Genomic DNA, 20763 nt, shown 5'->3' with positions numbered 1-20763 from the left:
CCCGGTGGCCTGCGGCGCTGGCCTTGGCATCAGCCGCTGCCCGCCACCCCGCGCTCTCCGCGTCCGCGCGGTAGCACACGGTACAGGTCCTCTTTTAAGGCGCCCCTCCTGCAAATGCTCCCTGCGCCTCGGCTTTCCCGGCCTGACTCCCTTGTTTTCCTCCTCTCTCTCCGGCCGCTGCCTTTCAACCTCAGAAGCCCCCTGCGGGCCGGGTCCTGAGCCAGTTCGCAAGACGCCCTGACCTTTCCCGAGGCTTCACAGCCCGCCCCCGCCCGGACCCTGGCCCCCGCAGCGCCCCACCTGTGTCTCCCCTGCATCCCACTGCCTGCTCCACGTCCCCACTTAACAGGCACCTCGCTCCCTCCTCAAACTGCTCCTCCTACAGCCTCCACTTTCTACCCCAAGGTTCCAAAACTCTAAGGTGCTTGGGCCAAAACCCTTGGGGGTGTTCTTGATTCCTCTCTGCCTCAACCCCACAGCAGTTCATCAAGTCCAGTTCATTCTGCTCTCAGATATCTCCACTCCACCCACAAGCCCAAGGCCCATCTTTTCTCACCCAAACTTGACCCTCTTTGGTCTTCTGAAGGAAATTAAATGATTTCCTAGCTCCAGCCTCAAACCCTCCGTGACTTCTCATTGCTCCTAAAATCCACACTCCCTACCTGGCCCAGCAAGTTCTGTGTGGCCCGGTCCCTTGCTCTCCCACTTCCTCTCTCACCACCTCCCCTTCACTCTCCATCTCCAGCCACAAGGCCTTTTTGTGTTACAGGTGGACCTCATCATAGTGCACTTGACCTCATTGTGCTTCACAGGTGTTGTGATTTTTTACAAACTGAAGGCAAGACCCTCCGTGACTCGCTTTATCATGATACCTGCTTTATTGAGGTGGTCTGGACCGGAACCTGCAATATCTCTGAGATATACCTGTATCTGAATAATTCATACTCTTTGTCTTCCTGAAGCCATTCTCTAGATTCGCCCCTGCAATCTAGCTGCCCCTGTCACAGAGAACTGCCCAAACAAAGACATCTGAGATCACAGTGGAGCCGGACAACCAGATATTGAGCCAAAGCAGGATTATTTACCACATTTCAGAGGTGAGGCCCAGCAGAGCATGCAGCAGATGCCAGAGAAAGATCCCGGTCGCCTCGGGGGTGTGTGTGTGTGTGTGTGTGTGTGTGTGTGTGTGTGTGTGTAGCAGTGACCGCTTAGGCAGCCCACCCAGCTAGGTGGTGATGGTGTCGCGCTGCCTCTGACTGTGTCTTGTTGTAGTAGTAACGTGTGTGTATGTGTGTTTTGATTCCATCGAATGCAGCCCCTAAGGAAGCTGAGTATTCAGCCTGACGTCCAGTGCCTGGTACTAGGAGGCTTCGGCCACCTAAGGAGGAGGCAAGCTGCTGAGATGGACTGCCACCTAGCGACAAGCCTTTAAAGTGGGAGGGAGGGAACTGAAGTTGACCTAATGCTGGACCCCAGTGCAGCAGTGCTTGCACACGTGTCTCACCTGATCCTCATAATTACCTTCTAATCAGGGATTATTGTCCCCAGTTTAATGGTGAGGAAACAGACTCAGAGTTCTGTAACTTGCCCAAAGCCACACAACTAACAAGAGGTGATTTGAACTCAAGTCTGTCTGACTCCATGCATTTGCTGCCTCAAAGAGAGCCACTGGCTTAAGTAGGTCAATAGTCAGTGGGCATGGAGGCTAGCTGGCTAATCGGTGTAGGTGAGGGGGGGCCTTGGGTATGGCTGGCCCAGGGCACATGGAACTCAGAAACTAAGTGCTCATGAAGTGTGGCTTGAGCTAGCTTGGGCTTAAGATGGTGCTGCCCCTGTCTGCAGCCCCTGAGCTTCCCTGTGTGGCCGCTGGTGGCATGAGTTGGGAAAATAAGAGAAACCCACCACCAGCCCTCCAGGAATTCATAGGCATTAAACAGTCAAACACTTGTTATGTAAGGTAAATTGGGATGAGAGCTACAGAGGGAAAGAAGAAAGGGCTATGAGATAAACATTAGAGAGCCCTACTTCAGATCTAGTAGGTAAGGAGGACCTCTCTAGGACTGAACAAAGGCCCAAAGGATGTGAGTAGATGGCCAGGTGAATTTTTAGGGGTAAGAAAGTACTTTCTAGAGGTAACAGCATGTACAAAGACCCTGAGGTTAGAAAGAGCTTAGTGGATTGAGGAATAGAAAGAAGGCTAGAGTTTACTAAGTATGGGGGAGCACTTGGAGAGCATTTGAAGTAAGGAAGACAGGTGCGGGCTGAATGGGGACCCTCCCTGCCTATCTGACTTTGTCCATTTTTCTAGGAGGACCCCTCCTAAGTGCTGCAGCTCTCCTTGAGCTTCTTATGCCAACTTGGGCAGCCTGTGGGCTGTGATGTACTTTTAAAGTCGGCTTTACTATTTTCTGAAGCTTCCATAATGCAGCTCATGCTTCCTTGCTTTTGCTTGTGTTTTGGTCTCTGGGGCCGGGCCCCCAGGGGCTTCAGAAATGCCTGCCAACAGAAGCTCGTATTTTCAGTTGGCTGCCAGGCCCTCCTTCGGGAAACAGGGCCCCACTTCCTCCTGGGACTTCTGAGCCAGCATCCCAGGCCTCAGGTGCCTCCCTCCACCAAAGGAGTTTCAGGAAAATCAGGGCGCACAAAGGGTGTGGCTGATATGGGCTTTCCCCAGCTCAGCATATACTAGTATATGGGTACGTGGGTGTCATTGGCAATGCGTGCAGCTGCACTGGCTGGGAGGGAGCAGCCTAGCACCCACTCAAGGCACATGCCCGTGACATCACCCAGGCTAGTCCTGCTTGGGCCTGTTTCTGCCAACACTCATGCTTCAAAATGCCCGGCTCCCACCAATACCTGTGCCTGGGGTCTGGGGAGGTGTCTCAGCCCACATGACCCTCTGGCGTTGTGGGCCTGGCCTCCCACGTATTCATTTACTAAACATTTAGAACAGTACTTAGCATATAGTAAGCCTAATAGAACAGCTATACTCAAATTGTCTCATTTACTCCTCATTGAGGTAAGTACTCTCATTATCCCCATCCTACAGATGAAAAACCAATGCATGGAGAGACATGTCCAAAAACACAGCTAGGAGGTGGCAGAGATGGGATTCAAACCCAGGCAGCCTGGCTCCATCAATTCTGTGTTACCTCCCATGTAGGTATGAACATTCTATTATATATCCTCACCCCTTTGCATAATACCCATACCTGCTGTTTTCTATTTTTAGTTATTTGGTGAAGTGCTGTCACAGGTTGGGTTTCTTTGGGAAGCAGATTCTACAGAGGTTCGTGTGCAGAATGTTTATTAGGGAGTGCCCTTGGCTGGGATCAGCACTCTGGAAAGGAGCTCCGGTGGCGCAATTGGTTAGTGCGCGGTACTGATACCACACCGTGGAAGGAAGAGGCACAGGGAGAGTCCCCAGGGAGCCCTGGCCAAATGGCTCTCTGCTGCTGAGGTGAGCTTAGGGAGCGGACAGCACTCAGCAGTTGGGGCAATAAGTGCATCCTTGTTGGGGAATCTGGGTGGCACACATCACTGTGCCCACCACAAATGTATTCTTTTCCAGCCCTTTAAAAAAAGTTTAGGGTACTTAAAGGGCACAAATATTGTAGTACAGAAATGGGATTTGCAGTTATAAAAGGAGAACTATAGTATGGTTAATATGGGTTAACATAGCTGCTGTGACTGAGAATCAGATGTAGCTGAGCTTCCTCGTAGCCAAAGCAAAAATTCTTTCTATTCTGATAACTGATAACTTAGGGGAGAAAAATTCTAGGGATAAACTATAAAAGAAGCTTCTCATATGGCCACTTACTTGTTTGAAATAGTGGAGAATGTTCTCAACAAATTTATAGCAAATGCTGCCAGTTTATTTGTTTCTGGTAATAACCATGAATAAATATATAGAAGGTATAAGATAACAGTATAGCTTAGTGGAGCCCCTTCTACCATTGATTTATAGATGGCAGTGTCTAATTTGATCCATTCATAAAACTTTATCCCTTTTCTTTAAAGTAATCTTTATATTTTACTCAGTAGTTTGTTAGATGTCTAACCAGCCCTTCTCAAGGGTTTTTGAGCCAGCCTGCACTTTGGTGTACAGCCAGTACTTACTTAGTAAGTACTCACCTCAGTGCACCTTGAGCTCCACCCCACCTTTGGTCTAGGCTCCTTGACCTCTGGCCCCAATATCTATCTATCTATGCCTCCTGCCTAGTCGTTGGACCTGACACTTCTTCAGTGATGTCCTGCTATCCTCCTCACCTGGAATGTACTCTTAGCCCCTTAAGAACCTCATGTTTTCTATCATTCAAGGCAAAACGAGGCCTGGCCCAGCCACATCCAGGGACTCTGCTCTCTCTGCAGACCCTTCGTTGCCTCTGCTGATGGGTCTCTATCCTGGGACCCAGAGAGGCAGGAGAGCTGGGCTCCAGATGTACCTTCTTCAGGGAGGTGGCAGGGATATGTTAATTGCTTCACTAAAGGAAGAGAAGGGGAGAGTCCTTGCCAGCCACTGGCCCAGGCCAGGGCAGACCTATTTTTCTGCTTTTCTCCTAACAAATACTCCTGGTGCCTCCTCTATAGCAGTAACACAACAGAGATGGATCAGACCAAGTTTCCACTCCAGTAGGGTCACAGAAATGCCAAACAGGGCAGTTCATTGTGATAAAGGCCCCTGGAAACTTGAGAAGGGACACAGACCTTACCTGACCTAGCCCTTTTATGGCTGAGGGGTTGGAGAAAAGTGAGAGACAGAGTATATGCCTGAATATATGGCAGGTCCAAATATAAGGTGATCACTCGTTTTTCCAAAAATGTCACTTCAGGTGTTCTGTGGCTTTTTTGCAACTAAAATATAAACATTTTTAGAGATGCAGGATTCAAATGACCACATATAAGTTTTAGTTACACATATCTTAAATCACATATTATTTGAAACAATATATTAACTTATGAATGTTACTTTCTTGCTCTTACTTTTGCAGTAATAATGTTAGAACTCTTTCTATGAATCTTTCATTTCTTTGTAGAAATCACTAGAGCCACTTTTGAGTCATCTAATTTCTGAAAGCACATCACTTTGCTGCCTTCTAAGTTGAGAGAGAGCACTTTTGAAAAATCAACTTTACTGAGAAATAATTTACCTATAATAAAATGCATCCATTTTAAGTGTAAAGTTTGGTGAGCTTTGGCAAATGTATACCACCCAATCAAGATGTAGAACATTCCCCTGCCCCTGACTTGGCCATCACTAATCTACTTTCTGTTACTACAGATTAGTTTTGCCCATTCTAGAATTTCATATACATGAAATCCTTAGTTATATACACCATTGTGTCTAAGTCCAGCATAAAGTTTTTGAGATTTGTCCACATTGATGAAGAGAGAATACTTTTTGAATTATGTGATGCTATCACTGGGAATTTTAACTAAGCCTTTTTGTATAGCATTTGTACAAAACAGGTTTTTTTTTCCATTCTCCCATAGCTATGTATTAGTATTCAGTTGGTCAGACAACCCACAGACCCCTTCTATAATGTTTTGACACAAATCTTAACTGTTATCCATAAATATTTCAGTGTTTTTTTCTAAGAGTTTTTAAAAAACTATATATAGAACTATAGTACCATTATCAAACCTAAAAAAAAATCAACACCATATTGCTATTTAAAATGACTGTTGAGAGGTTTGTTTACACGTAATACTTAGGATTGTGAGAAATAATTACTAAGTGTGTGGTCAATTTCTTTGCTTCCCTGTTTACTGATTCCGTCATGGGACTACTTATAATCATCCAAAAGTAGCTTGGCTGAGGTCATTTCAGGGTAATGTGTTTTCTCCAAAAAAGTGCTTTTTGGTTCACAACAAGTTTAGAGAGCATCTTATTACAGGAGGGATTTTGTAAGGACCCAAATGTAAGTAAACTCTTTTCTCAGATGATTTCAGAATCATTAATTTATTGGACTTGTGAGAAAGGAATGAAGGGTGATGGCTCCCCTGGGTTCCGGTTGAGGGACAGTGGATGGGTTTCACCATCCGGCTTGTAGTAGGTACTGAGCTCAGTTCTAGAGATTTGAGCTTGAGTAGCCCATGACACCCCCGCAAAGATGTAGTTGGCAATGTGTCTGGAAAGGGGTCTAGGCTGGAGCCTTCACGTTCAGGTGTGAATGAAACCAGGCTGTGTGTGGAGTAACTGAGAAGCAACAGCCTGATAGAGGTAGGAGCAAAACGAGAAGGTGGTGTTGTGGAAGCCAGAGAGAAGTGCTTTAAAGGGGGTGGTCACGTATTGTATAATTTCACATTATGTGAGATGTCCAGTAAAGATAATTAACAGAGAAAGTAGACTAATGAAGGTTGGAGGTGGGGGGTAGCGAGGGATCTTACTGGGTGGATATTCAAAAACTAACTTACAGTGATGTCTGCACCACTCATTTGAAATAGGTGTATCTGGTGTATTTATGATACGTAAAATATACTTCAAGCAGTTTAAAAAATAGTAGTCAACTGCCCATTTACTGGTTTGGTCCTTCATTCATTGGTGAATGTGGTCAGATGGAGAGGGGAATTGGGGGCAAGACGGAGCAGAAGCTAGTTGCAGTGGGTGGGGAATGACAGGGTTGTGTCCATGACTCATTCCAGGTGCTTGTTTGTGAAATGGAGAGGGAGGGGGTGGTGGCTGGAAAGGGCTAGGAGTTGTGGTTTATTTTTTCATGTTTTAAATGTGTAAGAGGCCTCAGGTAGATTTGGCAGGGAGAACGGACAGGACCTGCTGACCAGATGAGGGGGTAAGAGGGAGAGTAGCCAAGGAAGCACCAAGCTGTCTGGCACGGGAAGCACAGCACGTAAACGCAATCTCCCTTTGCCCGCAGCCGGACTCAAGCATCACAGAAAGGCCTGACAGGAGGAAGTTGTTATAAAAAAAACATAGCTGGGAGGAGGGAACCAATCAGTGGGTAAACAGGCAAAGGAGGCAGTCTCCTGACTCCATGGTCAAGCATCCTTCAGGGCCCTTCACATCTGGCCTTCCCCTACCTGTTCAGCCTCTTCCCTCATGCCCAGTAGCCAGGCCAGCTTCCCATTCTCTGACTTCCTCTTTGAGTCCTGTTGCCACCATTCAGGATACTCTTCACAGTTGTTCTTAACCACCACCTAGTTGCCCTGCATCTGCCCCCAGAAGACTGGAAAAGGTAGGCAAAAGTTCCTGCTCATTAATAAAATCTTCTGCCTGCAAGGCCTCCTGTCCGATTTCTGGTTGTGGACCAAAGTTTGTGTCCTAGTTGTGGCAGGTCCTGCTCAAATCCCAAACCTGAGGTCCACTTTCTTATCACCCACCCACCAGTCATAAAGCTTATCAGTTGGGCACTGAAAGATCCTCTCTGTTGCTCTTCCTTACACTCAGTGGTCTAGCTACACCACCCAATTTAAAAATACCTGGCTGGAAAAAACAAACAAACCAAAAACCTGACTGCAATCTCTAGCTCCAAAGCCATGGTGGCTACTTAGCCTCCTTTAATCCCTGGGGTGAATGCTACTCCCCCTCCCCCCGCCACTGGCCAATGAAATGCAGGCTGCCAAAAAAGGAGCCCCGCCCTCCCCCAATTATCTGCAGTGGGCCCAGCCCCTGGGAGTTGAGAGACTATCAAGGAGATGGCTCTGCTCCCGAACATACTTGCACTTGCTAGCAGGAGGGCATACAGCTAAGTGACCAATTCTGACCACTCTGGCCTTCCTGCTCCATTGGACCCGGAGATCTCATCCTTCACCCTGAATTCCAGACTTCACTGTAACTTAGGATGAGGAAAGGAACAATTTTTGTAGGGTCCCTGGTCAGCCTGGGTACCAGAGCACTGGGAAATGGTCACAGATCACTCTTTCTTTCAATCAATCAATCAATCAATGCAGTGAGAAGTCTGCATTCCACCAAGGAGAGGGCTTCTGGGATCCAGTGCCCTAACTGGCTTAGTACCCTCAATTCCTGCCCTCCTATTAAGTCTAGCCACACAAGCAAACCCAAAGCTCCCTACTGCTTCTGGCCAGCACACATGGAAAGTGCTCCCAAAATCTGCCTCCCAAATACACTTGCTCTAACCTTCTAATACAGTCCCTGCACCCCATCTGTTCTTGTAGACTTTCTGCACTCTCCCTCACTTCCTGGGCCTGCCTTCATTCTAAGGGTGTGGATTTTGACTCTCCTTTGACCTACACCCATGGCAGCAGGACTCCTGGGGAGGGACCCACCCTTGCTGACCAGAGTAGCCAGGCCAGACCACTTCTGTACCAAGTCAGTCCCAACCCCAGAGTCCCACTCTGGCCTGGAGCCCTAGGTAACAAAGAGGCAGACACTTAGTTTCCGTTAGGTTGTAGGAATTTATTTTAAATAACCTACAGTTGATTAAAAGGGAATTCATGATAAAAATAGAAGATACTTGAGGAGAGATGTGGGAAATGGACTCTGCACGCACACTAAACTAACAATGCCTCTAAAACTAATGATTATAGCAAAAAATGTTTTCACATTAAAATTCTGCTTTTTATGTGTTCTTTTTTTCCATTTTTTTTACACAATTACAAAAGAAAAAATAAAAGCCCTAAAATCTTGATTATTTTTCTTTTTTTGGACCAAATACTCATTTTCCTCTAGACTTATTGACCTGTGACACTTTTTATACAATAAAATCTTTCAGGTGAAAGACTGGGGTTTAAAATGAAAAAGATGTTATCTGAAAGGGTACAGAAAATGCTCAGAACAAAGGATGATGGGAAAATGGTTTCAGTCACTGATTATTTCATTATCCTTAGACTCACTCACCCCTCATCCCTCCCCGACCCCAATCTACACGATCTTTAAGATCAAGAAAAAGGTTTAAATATTTTAAAATAATTAAAAAGAAATAAAAATTCACATTTAAAAAGGAACACTCAAGTCAGGAAATATTTTCCCATCATGCTTTTCTGTGAACAGGTGTCTGAACCAAAACACTGCCAATGTCACAACTGCTTCAAGTTTAATGAAAATTGATTCCCATGACAATAGATATTGACAACTCTTAACAGGTGCGCCGGGTTTTTGTTCTACTTAATTTTAAATTCCTGAAATGGGGGAGAGGGGAGGGAGTTTAGGAATTCATTTCTATTAAAATATAGAAGTTATTGCAAAACCCTAACTGTAAAAACGCACCAATATAATCGGATTTTGTATACAGTAGCTAAGAGAATCCAAATGTGTCAGTGAAACAGTGAATTTGCCTGGCAGAACTCTGACAAATTCCCATCCACTTGCCCTCTTGAAAATAAAAACAAAATTCAAAACAAATCATACAGCTAGAATTTTGATATCTGAAATATTTTTAAATAAGTTGTCCATAGGACAACTGGCTCAGCTCTCCCTTATAATATCTTCAGGTTTATCTTTTCTCAAAGATGTTGGTTTGTTAAGACTTGCTGCCTCTCCCCCATCAGGTGTGAGGGCAAGCGAGGCTCACAGTTTATCCATCTTCTCCAAACCACACTGTTCCTTTTCACAGAACTGCTCCTCAAGACTGGCTAGAACTCATAGTCCTCGTCAGCCATGTCGATAGCCCAGGCAAACTTCTCCCGCTGGGTTTTGTTGTAAATTTTCTCAATTGGGACCCCCCACTTCTTGCACCTGCAAACAAGGGAGAAAAAGGGGGGTTTAGTGTCTCTGGGAGCAATAGCCCAAACCTGGGGCCAAGGCTTGGATGTGCTGCCTTCTTCACATGCATCTGGTGAGAACGAGAAAGTAGGTGCTACTACAAATGCACAAATGAGAAAGATACAGATAAAAAGACCAAGGTAGCCCTAACCGGCTTGGCTCAGTGGATAGAGCGTCAGCCTGTGGACTCAAGGGTCCCAGGTTCGATTCTGATCAAGGGCATGTACCTGGGTTGCAGGCACATTCCCAGTAGGGGGCGTGCAGGAGGCAGCTGAATCGATGTTTCTCTCTCATCGATGTTTCTAACTCGCTATCCCTTCCCTCTCCCTTCCTCTCTATAAAAAAATCAATAAAATATATTTAAAAAAAAACAAAACAACAAAAACCAAGGTAGAACAATTATGTTCTCATGCAGCTAATGAGCACAGAGCTGAAAACTGAACCTAAGCATCTGGCTCAAGTCCATAGTGCCTTGCAAACTAACCAATCCCCTGACACCAAACAGGGCAAAAGAGTAGGAAAAGGTACAAGAGTAGGATGGAAAAAGGCCTAGAAGAGTAGGTGCTACAAGGGATGATTCTTCTACCTAGGCCCAGAACTTAGCAACTCAAGGTAACTAATAAGCATCTTCATAAAAGCCACTTATTTGGGGATATTATTTTATGACTGTGTGTGTGTGGGGGGGGGGGGGGGGGTAGGGGATGGAGGAAGTGAGCAAACCATAGAAAATTTATCTGCCTTTGTTAAAAGGCCCCTCTAACTCTTTGTATAGGTTGCTTAAATCTGTGTTCTCATTTTTGTTTTTTCTCCTTGTCCCTACCTTTCTTCCTTCACTTGTAAATTATTTTATTGAAACACTAGCGGCCCAGTGCATGAAATTTGTGCCCAGGTAGGGTCTCTAGGCCTGGCAGACAAGCACGGCCGATCGGGGTCTTGCCTTCCTTTGTTCCACGCCGCCGCCTGGTGGTCAGCGCACATCATAGCAAGCAATTGAACTCCCTGTAGAACTCCCGAGGGGGCACTTTGTATATTAGCCTTTTATATGTATGAGATTTTGTTGAAGTGAGGGGTTCTTTTATATTTTTCCTTCAATACAGGTGAAGAGTTTCTATTTTTATTTAGGATGGGGACTGCACCTGCCTTTTAAAAACATACGTAAACACACTCAAAGGCACTGTAACAGCACTGACCACTGAAGTCCATCCAGACTGTTCTGATGCCTTTGCAGCACACACAGGCTGGCAGAGGTTTCCCAGAGCACTAGAAGTGCATGGTTCTCTCATAGTCCCACCACCCTTCTCAAGCCAGTAGCAAAGGGCTCAATGCTTACCAAGCCACTGAGATCCTTGGGTCCAGATAATTGAGTTTGGAGGTTCCCAAAGCAATCTGTTTATTCTCCTCTCGGTCTGTGGCCTGAACTTCAAGCTTCATCAACTGTTCCTCCAATCTCTGCACAGCCTTCTTCTTTGACTCTACCACCCTGGGAGAATGGATGTCATCAAGAACCACACCTGGCCTCTGGCAAGAACACTGCAATCCCACCCTGACACTTAGGTGGCAGTAAAAGCAGGAAAGTCCCAAGTACAGAGATTTCCAAAAAGCATCATTCTGAAACCCTAGAAAAGCTGGTGCCCAGAAACCTGGCCCATATTACACATGCTTTTTTCTCTCAACCAACCCTCAGCTTTGCACATCACCAGGCACATACTTTTTGGTCTTTGTATCCTTCATGACCTTGGCATCAGCTTTAGCACTTTTCAGGTCTCTCCGGGCATCTGCTAGCTGTTCCTTCTTGGCATCAATCTGGGTGGGGGAAGAACATCAATCAGTTTTAGGAATACAAGACGCTTAGAGAGAAGAAAAGAACTACTGTATCACAGAAGATGAAACCTAGACGTCTCCACCAGGCAGGCAGTCTCCCTTGGTGGTCTGCCAGGTAAAAACACCTAAGGGTGGCTTCATGAAAGCACAGCGTAGGTGCACAGTAACTGCTGAATTCAACTGCTATTTGGCCATTTATGTTCTTCAGTGACCCACCAAGAAATGAGCATTCTATAAGCAGAGATCCAGGGCTCCATTAATCCAGATGCTCAGGAAGAGAACCAGCTGGGACTAGGAATGTGGGTGCTAATCTTTTAGATGAATGTGGCCATAGACACCTGACAAGAAGGCTATAGACAAGCTGTTTATCCAATGGAACCTGAGCCAGGCCCTAGCCTTCATTCCAAGAATGCTGCAGCTGAGACAGGATCCTTGCACTAACTGAGCCCACTTCATTTCTTAGATTCTGCCAGCACTCTGGGAAGGAGCTGTCAGCTTCTAGAGAAGGATGTGTGAAGAGAATATCCAAGGGACTAAAAAATGGCAACTAAAAGGTCAGCTAGTCCATTCCAAGCTGATATACGGCATGTCCTGCCTTTGGCATTGTTTTCAAAAGGAGAGGGACCTGATCCCTGGCCGGGTGGCTCAGTTGGTTGGGGCATTGTCCCGTACATCAAAAGGTCATGGGTGCAATTCCAAGTCAGGGCACAAACCTAGGTTGCAGGTTCAGGGCCTGTACCGGAGGCAACCAATAGATTTTTCTCACATTGATGTCTCTCTCTCTCCCCTCTCTAAAATCAATAAACATATCCGCTGGTTAAGATTTGTAAAAAAAGATAGAGGTGAGCTGAGACGGGAAAAGTAGTACTCCTCAGAAACAGATTTGAAAACATTTTTAACAGTGGACCTCTTTTTCCAAATGAATCTCATGGAGTCCCAGTCTATAAAAAAAAAGACCAGGGCAGTTGCAACTTTTCTTGCTTGATAGAGCCCTTGAAAAACACCTCGAGAACCTAAGCTTTTCTCTGAGTTCCTGTTTGAGGATGGCAGTAGGCAACACCATGGAACTAGAACCCAAACCTGTGAGCTTTCGCTGCTGAGTGCAGGTACCCCTGACCTGCTCACCTTGCTTACCTGGAGGTCAAGGGGACCGCTGCAGAGTAAATGCATGCCTGATTCAAACACACTGGGCTGTTGCTCTCAGCCTAGAATTGCCTATTAGATGCACATACACAGCCCCAGATTGGAAACAGAGGCTACCATTGTGAAACAATCATTAAATGCATTTTACTATGAATGGCTTACTTCCAACATTTATGTTGTCCAAAGGCAAGCTGAAGGAACTGACTCTATACACAAAAGCATCACAGACACCATTAGCCAGATTCTTCTTAGGCTAAAAATGCAACACACCACAATCTTTTAACCATTTCTGTGAATGCTAAGTTGGCAGACTATGTCAAATTCTCTCAAAGCATCAAAGACTCCATTGATTCACTTGGCAAAGGGGCGTGTGTTTGCTTTGTGGGCACACAGGAGAGGGTTCCTGGGCCTGGAGGGCTCGTCTGGCAGGCAGCCTGGGCTGCCCAAGCAGTGGTTCCAGAGTGAGGTCAACAAAAGACCTCCTCATACTCCAGGGAGGGGTCTCCTGAATTAGGTAAACACCTGAATATTCATGCTTTTATTTCTGGCTCAGAACAACATGAAGAGAGTAAATGATACCAGGTGACAGCCATTTAACAGAGTGGCAGGAAACGGCAGCTGCTAGGAAGGGTGGTCTGTAAGGTTCTTTGCCTGCCAAACATATGGTCCAAGGATTTGAGAGCTCTGTGGACACATTCATTTACTGTGGATGTATGCATCCCTTCAGGTAAGTCAGGTAGCACCATAGGTTGTGCGTATCTTTTGACCCAGATGTACTACTCCTAGGTATTTATCTTGAAGACATTTCAACAGAACAAAATTTCATGATAGGCTTGAAAATATGTATGTGGTCTCACTCTATAGCAGTTTTTAAACTCCAGTTGTCCAAGTACAGAATTCTGTGAACATGGATGGAAAAATATCACATCTGTAATTTCATCAACCTCTAGTTGAAATTCATCATTTTTCCTCCAATTATGTGGGCAACAAGTTGATGTGATACAAGTAGTACCTATGATTTTATCAGCAATAGATACTAGATATTTTCATATCAATAATTACTGCAGATCTCTTACAAGTATCATTTATATTCATTACTACCTTGAAATTTACAGGTTATTAGAATCACCTTGCGATTTTAATAAGTTAATAAGGAAGCACATTTATTACTATATCAGACTTTAAAATATATTTGGTAAGTATATTTCATGATAGTTGGTTTCCTTTATAACCCTATGTGTCTGTCAGCAATGAAAATTCTCACTGTGGGTTAGTACATAAGAATGAATTAGATCTGCAACCACTGCTCACACAAAAAGCTCAGTACCAGGCAGAGTCGGAGGAAGGAGAAAGGCACATAGAAGAGGAACAGTATCTATTTGTTTGCATGTCAGTTTCTCCCTAGCATTCAAAAGATGTTTGAGGAAGAGCTACATAAAATATGATTCCCTGTGGAATGTGCAAAAATAAAAATAGTTGTGCTAGAATTGGGGGGAAATTAACTATCACTGTTTCATCTTTTCAATTTGATACAATCTAATTTGGAAATAATTATATTTCTGGGCTGTGGCAAGGAATTGTGAAGACTTTATTTTCCTCGTGTATAATAAAGACAATTAGCAATATTTCAACCTGAGCTTTTCAAAATGGGAAGTGGCCAATGCAGAACTTGTGCACACAGAATGAGCACCTTCTGAACAGTGGGTACCAGGCACTCAGTGTCTTCCTCATGGATGACTGCTATCATAGTTCCATTTGTTTAGCTCTAGTGTAGACCTTTCTTCCAGAACAGACCCAGAACTGGCCTTCTGATATCCCAGCCTGAAAGGCTAAATTAAAAATGCCTTTTGTTTTCAGAATATCAACTCATGGCAGACACAGTTCTCTTCATTTTGCTACCCCACCATCCAGATTCAAATACCTTAGATTGCAAGTTCATCATGGACTTCTCAAAAGTTTTTGGTGGTGCCCTCTGATGGTTACAAAGAATTGCAACAGCTCGGTTGGCACGGTTATAAGATAGGATCTTTGCTGGGATGTTCTCATCCGCTGTACAGAAAGAAACGTGACAATAAAAAAGAGTGAACTTGTATAACCAGAGAGAATACCCATGTGCCTTCCCTAGTGCTCCATCCTCATGATTTTACTGGCTCTCATGTCACTCCAATGATCAAGTTTCCCCAAACCACCAATCAGTTCAAAATCAAAAGTCTACACACTCATCTGCTTGCTGAATGCCCGCTTCCCCAACCTACCCCACCCAATGTAACCTGAAGAAAACAGGGACTTGGGACAGAAAGAAGCCAAGGTAGAGAAGACAAAGGGACCATAAATTTTACATTTTAACACCCCAAGGCAATATATTTTTTTAAGTACAATAAAAAGTGTTAGCCAAGGAATTTTCTTACTTGTGTCATTCTTTATCCTGCCCTAAAATACTGACCTTCTACATATCCATCTTTGGCTTTTCTGGCTCATATTCTAAAACCATTGAACATATTTAAAGAGGACAGTAGGAATTTAGCAGTGACTGGGCTCCAGGAAAAAAGCTTGCAGACTGTGGTGATACCTACTGCAGCTGGTTTTTAGAATTCAACCTACTCATAAGGGAAAAAATTGACAGAAACCTCAAGGAAAGGTTTTGCTCTGATACTATTTTAGTAACCATGACAACCTACTCTCCAATTTAACAGAACATTACAGCACTATGTCTTTTCTCTGTGAGCTTTAAAATAACATACATATAAAACAGAAAGTGCAGGCATTTTCAGAGCAGATAGAAAGCCCCTGTCAGCATTCCACAAATCGAAACTAGAAGCTGGGGTAGGAATGGAGGAAATGGCACTGGTCTTATGTTTATACAGACTAAGCCTTAGCTCTCTACTGGAGAGATGGAGGGAAAAGTTTCCAGTCACAATGTTAAGAGAAAATGTGGAACAGACCTAGGATTTAGTGGGACAAGGGCACTGGGTATCACCAGCAGGGTGTGGGCCCTGGGTGGCCAAGCAGTACTTACGGGCTGTGAGTTCTTTTAGCTGCTGCTGTAGCGTGATGGAGGCATTGTAGGTACGGAACACCTTGGCAGTCAAGCCCTCCATGAGATCCTGAAGATGCTTATTTAAAATAGCAGTCTGGATGAGATAAAGCAACAAGGATGTTGGAATTTTTGGTAAAAGCCACACAACCCCACCCCTTCTGGCAAGCTCGAGGACACTGATGCCAGTGCATCACGACCTTGCCAAGTTTACTGCTCTGCCAGACGGAAGTTAGGAAAAGTGAAAGAGAATTCTGGAATGTAGGGTTCATGATACCTCCCTAAGATGTACTTCAATCTTAAGCAGGCCCATAAAGCAAATGTGTCCTTCCCTGATAGGATATGAAGGACAGGTCTGGGGTCTCCAGAGGTGGCTGGCATCTAGCCAAGGGAAGGCTTGCCGGAATCAGGAGGATAAAAGCAGGGTCTGTTTGCCCTCGTCTTAGGGCTTTGGCCCTGGATTCACTGTATGCCCCGAGGGAGGAAGAGCACAGAGGACGCCACAGGATAAGCTGAGGGGAGAGCCCAAGTCACCCCAGGCAAACCTCTCCTTTAGGAGCTTGTGGGCTCTGGCCGGGCCCCTCTTCAACCCAGTGCACTTTGTCTACTCACATTGAGTCTATCAAAAAGATCATCCTCAGGCTGTTTGTTCTCCATAAATAGTTGTAAGTTCTTAAAAACCTACAAGAAATAATAATTTTTAAGACCTTTACTTTGGAAACAATTATAACTTTAAAAAAAACCCACAAAGCACTAGGGGCACCACATTCTTTACCCAAACTCATTTACCATTTGTGCAGTGTGCATGTCTGCTGGCTCTTTCTCTCTACGTGTGCGCTAATTATCTGTTTTGAACAATCTGTGGGTACTTACACAGGATGGAGGTTCACAGTATTTATCAGCTTCATAAATTTACAGTGATACCTTTTTATCGAATCTACTGTTCATACTCCAATTTTGTCAGCTGACCTAATGATATCCTCACCCTCCAACCACTCCCAATGTGGAATCTAATCTAAGCTCAGGATTTACATTTAACGGCCAGGTCCCTTTAGCTTTATTTCATCTGGAGCATTGCAACAGCCAGTAAAGCTCACATTACTGATGAAACCTCAACCCGAAGGCTGGATTACTGGGATTCTACACTCTGTAGGCCTCTGGTTAAAGCCCAATATGGGGGGAGGGGAGGTGCACTGAGCTGCAATACCTCTTCAGCTACAGGCTTAGAGATCTAAGCACCAAAAGGCTACTTTTTCACTCAATCAGAACCTGGGGAGAAGTTGAGCCAAGCAACAAATGACAAATGTGCAACATGACGAAGGGATATGGAAATGTGGTTACATCATTAAAATGACATCGTGGGTTCAATCTTGAGTTTATTGTGAGGGCCAACCTCTACAGCATACTCTGTTGAATACTGCTATGGGAGATGGCCCTCATTCCCAGGAATTGGGGGTGAGGGCAGGGACACCAAATAATAACTCTCCCCTCTCTTTTGAGTGTTTTTCTAGTGCCCAGCAAAGCACAGAGCACACAAAAAGCACTCAACAGAAATGCTTGTTGAATGGATGGATGAATGAATAAAAAATAGGCCACATTAACTTACTCGTTTCTCAACAGGGACTTTGTTATAGTATCTGATTGAGTCCTTCCCAAGGAAGTCAAACTCGACCACATATTCCTGGCCATCCAACTCCGGGTGCAGATTGATATGCTCCACGCGCAGCGAGCAGCAACCCACAGTGTCCGCTGTTTCTCCTTCCTCTTTCTCATTGCCTGCTCTCAGCGCAAGCTGTCCCAGGAGGAGAAAGTGAGAGAGGATACAAAGATTAGCATAACTGAAGAAACTTCAGTCTCACAGGATCTCTACGAAACCAAAATCAGAATCCTCTCAATTCTCTTTGGGGACAGAGCATTATTCTGCAAGACCTGGGAATTCTGGATTCTGCATTGTTGCTTCTTCCTCTATAAAATGAAGTATGAAGAGTCATGGGGATATTAAACTTCCCTATAAATCTAACCTCTTTACTCTGTCTTCTCAACTGGGAATGGAGGAAAGGAAGGACTTTTTTTTTTAAAGCAGCAAGTGAGGGAGTGTTTCTAGTCTTGGCAACCAGACTCAAAAAGTTAGTTTCTTAATTTTGCTTAATTTTTGAGACAATTTAGAATTTGTGCTCAAATATATAAAGTATAAAACTTGTGGGAAAAAACATGGAATCTTTTCTTCTGAAGAATACTGAGAAACTGATCTCCAGAACAGTCTCTCAAACTGTAGTTGTGACATATTAGCAGAATTTCAACCAATTTTAAGGGTTATAATCTTATTTTTTTTTATATAAGAAACAGGAAAATATCAGAATTTATTGCTTGTAGGACAGCAAAAGCATTGCTTTGTGTAACTTTTGTTTCAGTTACACAAACACAAATATAATTGTGTTGGGATGTGATGCCAATTATTTTTGGTGGCTCATAGAAAGAGTTTGAGAATGTCACAGCATTTCCGGCATATTCAGGTTCAGGCAAACTCTCCTATCAGGCAGACTGTTCAGACAGCACCAGACATGGACTGACTGACTCTCCATTTCTACCCTCCCTATTGGACCAGAGACTGGATAAGTAGGACCCCGGGTGTTGGCTTGTCACCACCTCTCCAGTACTTAGCATGGGGCCCAGAGGAGTAAACGCTCCCTACATCTTTGTTAAGCTGAACACATCAGGCAATGTGACAGGCAGATACCCTCACCTTGTCGATGAAGTACAGGGCAACAGCTCTCTGCCTGACTTTCATCTCTTTGGACTTCCAGTCTTCTCGGTACTGGTTCCGGATCTTGTCCACACACTTCTTCAGCCTCCGAGCGGTCTCGTATTTCTGCCAGTCTTTCTCACCCTGCAAAGACCCAATCCCAAAGGTGGATTGCTTAGGGATGGTGAGTAATGATAGACTGTAAATACCCAAGTTCAGGGCTCTGCACCAAAGAGAAGAAACTTGAGCTTTTAAGCAAGGGAGAAAAGCAGAGTACTAAAGAAAAATTTTCAGGCCTTTAACCTGATAAGAACTCATGTGGTCCCGTTTCACTATTGAGCTCAACTGACTCCTAATTACTAAGAAAACCTCTGGCTTCCACTTTTTGAAATGTTTACATTCTTGGGAAAGGCCCACATGGCATGTCCCCAAACTGACTTCTGTCAACACAAAGGGTATAAACACCCCACCACAGCTTTACTGTGGAATCTGTGACCCAACAGCAGTTTTCCACTGGAACTGAATTTCATTAAATTCAAGACAACCATTTAGTTTGATGGAAGAGACTGTGAAGGAAGCAGAACCAAAGATTACAACATGTAATTATGAAGGCACACAATGATTTCTAGGAAGAGCCGTAATTAAGCACCATTTTCTAACTTCTGCATTTAAAAGTATTCTTGATTAGACTGGGGGAAATAATGTTACTGGGAAGTCTTTTCTTTGTAAACATTAGAGCTTTTTGCGGAAGGTTTAAAAATTGAATTCTAAAGCAAATTAAAGACTTTTGAAAGGGTGTGAAAAGGCTGAAATCTTGCATCAATTAGTATCAAGTCAGAAAGGTAAGGAGAGAAAAAATATCCAAGAAATCTAAGAGCATCAGAAGTATTACAGGCCTAAAACAAACTATATCATGAATGCAGGGATGGAATTTCAGAACCCAAGAATATGCTCTTAATTCCCCCACCCCACAACAAAAGAGGAGTAGTGATTTTACCCACATATGCCTGCTTCCTGCCTAGGACACGTGGTCCTTGAGATGTAAGAACTGTGATCAAGGTAACTGGCCTGAGCACGTAGGAGTGTGAGGTACATGGAACAAGAAATGTCTCCTACTTCTCCTAACAAACACTCAGAAATGAAAGCTCACTCAAGTACACTAAGGAGTTGTCAGCAACCTCCCACACTGAGTGTGGACTAGCTATATGTATTTGTTTGGCAATAAAACTAGAGGTTCAGTAACTATATGTTGTTGTGGGTGGGTGATTTAGTCGTTTGGAGATACAGAAGAAATATCTAAGTTCTATTTCCAGACAATGGAAAGCTGAAAATTTCTCACAGATTTTTCTCAGTACATTTTGACATTTAAGAGTAAGAACAGGTGTGATATAAGCTGTCCTTGTGAACAAGTCAGTAATACATCTCCGTGACATAACACATAAGATTAGACACAGAAGGCTCGTCTACAACAATACAGTCTCCAGCTCACGAGTGGGCTTCTCTCCCCATACTCTAAAAGGCACAGAGGCCTACCACAGCCTGACTCTGACTCTTCCAAGTCCTGTAGAATTTATTTCCTCAGTCCCTTAGTCATGCCACTGAAACAAGGTTTAGAAAACCCAACAAATAATTCATTCACAGAGGCTACCACAAGACCAACTTTTCCTCATATGTTGGTTGGGCTTCTGGTACAGGGATCCAGGATTCTCTCAAATAAGGACCCAGCGATGGGGATGAGGCAGAAGCCACCTTGTCTAGGTCCAGCAGGGGAGGGCGGGCCTCCAGGAAGTATGTTTATACTTGCTGCCTTCAGTGTCCCTGAACAGAATCCAGAGTAAAATGCACTTGAGCAAGTTTCAGAATACTTGTAAAAAATAAACTATCTATTTTGGTCTTCCAAGCCAAGGTTTTTATCAAAACCATCTCAGTAAAACAAGGTGTCCACTGTAGAGGGGCTGCCTTTAACCCCCTGTCCTCTTCCCCTACTCAGTCAACCCTCTGTAATGGACAAGAATCCACTGCCTGGCTAGTGTGGCTCAGTGGCTGAACACTGACATATGAACCATGAGGTCATAGTTCAATTCCTGGTCAGTGCACAGGCCTAGGTTGCAGGCTCCATCCCATCTGGGGCATACATGAGGCAGCCTATCAATGAGTCTCTTTCATCACTGATGTTTCTCTCTCTCCCTCTCCCTTCCTCTCTGAAATCAATCCTATCTATACTAATAAAAGAGAAACATGGTAATTGGAGTATGACCGCTACCCTTTTCATTGGCTAATCAGCGAGATATGCAAATTAACTGTCAGCCAAGATGGCGACCAGCAGCCAGGCAGCTTGAAACT

At 44.4% G+C, this 20763-nt stretch overlaps 1 protein-coding gene and 1 long non-coding RNA gene across 5 annotated transcripts in view; one reads left to right on the top strand and one right to left on the bottom strand.

Annotated features, from left to right (window-relative positions):
- The first annotated feature begins 74 nt into the window (after window positions 1-74).
- Window positions 75-8564, top strand: LOC107183080. Of its 2 annotated transcripts, none has more exons than XR_001513849.1 (3): window positions 75-850; window positions 974-1097; window positions 1316-2406. It is a non-coding gene; the product is annotated as an uncharacterized LOC107183080 (long non-coding RNA). The 2 variants fall into 2 exon arrangements; XR_001513848.1 differs by lacking the exons at window positions 75-850; window positions 1316-2406 and adding exons at window positions 3050-3163; window positions 5037-8564 and having other exon boundaries at window positions 858-1097.
- The window catches only part of TOP1 (topoisomerase (DNA) I), an 82248-nt gene continuing 69838 nt past the window's right edge, over window positions 8354-20763 (bottom strand). For all 3 annotated transcript variants that reach the window (XM_006763781.2, XM_015563911.1, XM_015563912.1), the window contains exons 13-20: window positions 18421-18564; window positions 17284-17469; window positions 16290-16358; window positions 15660-15774; window positions 14565-14692; window positions 11388-11482; window positions 11010-11159; window positions 8354-9652 (exon numbers count right to left, since the gene is read on the bottom strand). In XM_006763781.2, the coding sequence (XP_006763844.2) occupies window positions 9550-9652; window positions 11010-11159; window positions 11388-11482; window positions 14565-14692; window positions 15660-15774; window positions 16290-16358; window positions 17284-17469; window positions 18421-18564 (990 nt within the window). In that variant the 3' untranslated portion in view covers window positions 8354-9549. The remainder of the gene's footprint in view (window positions 9653-11009; window positions 11160-11387; window positions 11483-14564; window positions 14693-15659; window positions 15775-16289; window positions 16359-17283; window positions 17470-18420; window positions 18565-20763) is intronic.

Source organism: Myotis davidii, unplaced genomic scaffold (genome assembly GCF_000327345.1).
Source record: "Myotis davidii unplaced genomic scaffold, ASM32734v1 scaffold199, whole genome shotgun sequence".
Classification (NCBI taxonomy): domain Eukaryota; kingdom Metazoa; phylum Chordata; class Mammalia; order Chiroptera; family Vespertilionidae; genus Myotis; species Myotis davidii.
This window is presented reverse-complemented; position numbering and strand designations above follow the sequence as displayed.